This window comes from Malurus melanocephalus, unplaced genomic scaffold (genome assembly GCF_030028575.1).
Source record: "Malurus melanocephalus ecotype Western Australia unplaced genomic scaffold, MMel_1.1 scaffold_638, whole genome shotgun sequence".
Classification (NCBI taxonomy): Eukaryota; Metazoa; Chordata; class Aves; order Passeriformes; family Maluridae; genus Malurus; species Malurus melanocephalus.
In genome coordinates, this window is record NW_026623870.1 from 82,685 (window position 1) to 84,152 (window position 1,468).

Sequence of the window (1,468 nt, forward strand, 5' to 3'; positions counted from 1 at the left end):
GTTTTCTTCTTAAATTCTTTAGATTTTCTTTTTTTTTTTCTTGTCTTTTCTCTTGCTTTACGAGTTTCCTTTCTCAGCAGTTCAGAAAACAGTGCAGCGCTGGCTCATCTTTCCCCTGGATCCATCGCTGGTACCCGGGATGGGGAATCTCCCACCGGGGGGAAGCAGCGCTGTTATTTCCGATGCTTCACCTCTTTGTCTGAYGCTTTGGAGTCGCCGGTCGTGTGCCCGTTCCCTGTGCTGTTCATGAATATTTTATCCAGCCCTTTGAGGGACTCCACCAGGTAGTTCTGGAAGGCGGTGAGGGCGGCGCAGATGGCTGGGCCCCCAAAACCGTGGGTGATGAGGCTGAAATGAGTCAAACARCTCTGAACTCCGGGCTCCAGGATGAGCGAGGGACGGCTGTTCCCCAACGGAGAGCGGTCCTGGGCTATCAGGTCTGCGAATTCCTTGCAAATTTGCCTGAAAAAAAGAGAGAGGTTTGGTCACTGTAAGAGCTGCAGGAGTCAGTCGTTCARTCGTAGGATAATTTGTGTTGGAAGGGATTGAAAGGTTCTCCAGCTCTAACCCCTCTGGTGTGGACACCTTCCTAGACCAGGTTGTTCAGAGCTTCATCCARYCTGGCATTAAATACTTTCAGGGTCATCCACAAYTTCTCTGGGTGTATTTGGGGGTTCTTTTCCTATTCCCTGCCCTAACAGCCACCTCCCCACTGGGAGTTTTCAGCTCCAGTCTGGGTGCAGAGTTGGAGCCATTTCTGCTGCTTCTGCTTTGAAGGGGCAGATGAGGCAGCACCACAATGCTCCCTGGGGCTGGGTACTCTCTCCCATGGAGGAGCAAACCCTTTTAATCCATGCAGGGCATTCTCCTTGCTGCACACCTTCCTGCAGTGAGAGCCCATCTCTTCCCTGCAGAAGAGTAAATTTAARGGGTTAACTGCCCTCCCAGGCTGGTGATACCAACACAAGGGTGGCTTGTGGCCTTCTGTACTCACTTGGTAGCCAGCAGCATGTTTTTCCTGGTGTGCAGCTCCGTGGGGTCCGAGTGCTGCCGGCACAGRTATTCTGCCGCCGCCTTGGCTGGGAATTCTGTTTCGCAGACGTAGCCAAAATCCCGAGCCAGGTGGATGGCTTCACCTRTGGGCAGGACAGATGGACATCAGCATTGTGACAGCACCAGTGTGAAGGGAACTGGTGATTTCTGCAGCAGCTTCAGCCACATCAGTGATGGGACTCAGTTCTGCTGGAATTGGGCCCWTCTCTGTCTCAGTGGCCACCCAGGAGTTGTCCCCACCTTCATCTTTTTCTGCAGAAACACCACTGTGAGTTTGTTATTATCTTCTGTAAGGCAATTAGTCTGTGTGGGTCAAATGAGCCCTTGCCAGCTCTAAACAGCAGCTTTTACTGCCTTTTACAAGAGCATGGAGAAGGTGCTGGCCTTGGAGCAGGGTGAGGTGTGACTCTGGGCA

General features: G+C 52.2%; 1 protein-coding gene across 2 annotated transcripts in view; it reads right to left on the reverse strand.

The window, feature by feature from the left end:
• Positions 1 to 23: 23 nt before the first annotated feature.
• Positions 24 to 1,468, reverse strand: part of TFAP2E (transcription factor AP-2 epsilon) — a 21,578-nt gene continuing 20,133 nt past the window's right edge. For both annotated transcript variants that reach the window (XM_057383513.1, XM_057383512.1), the window contains 2 exons: positions 995 to 1,136; positions 24 to 462 (listed from right to left, as the gene is read on the reverse strand). In XM_057383513.1, the coding sequence (XP_057239496.1) occupies positions 174 to 462; positions 995 to 1,136 (431 nt within the window). In that variant the 3' untranslated portion in view covers positions 24 to 173. The remainder of the gene's footprint in view (positions 463 to 994; positions 1,137 to 1,468) is intronic.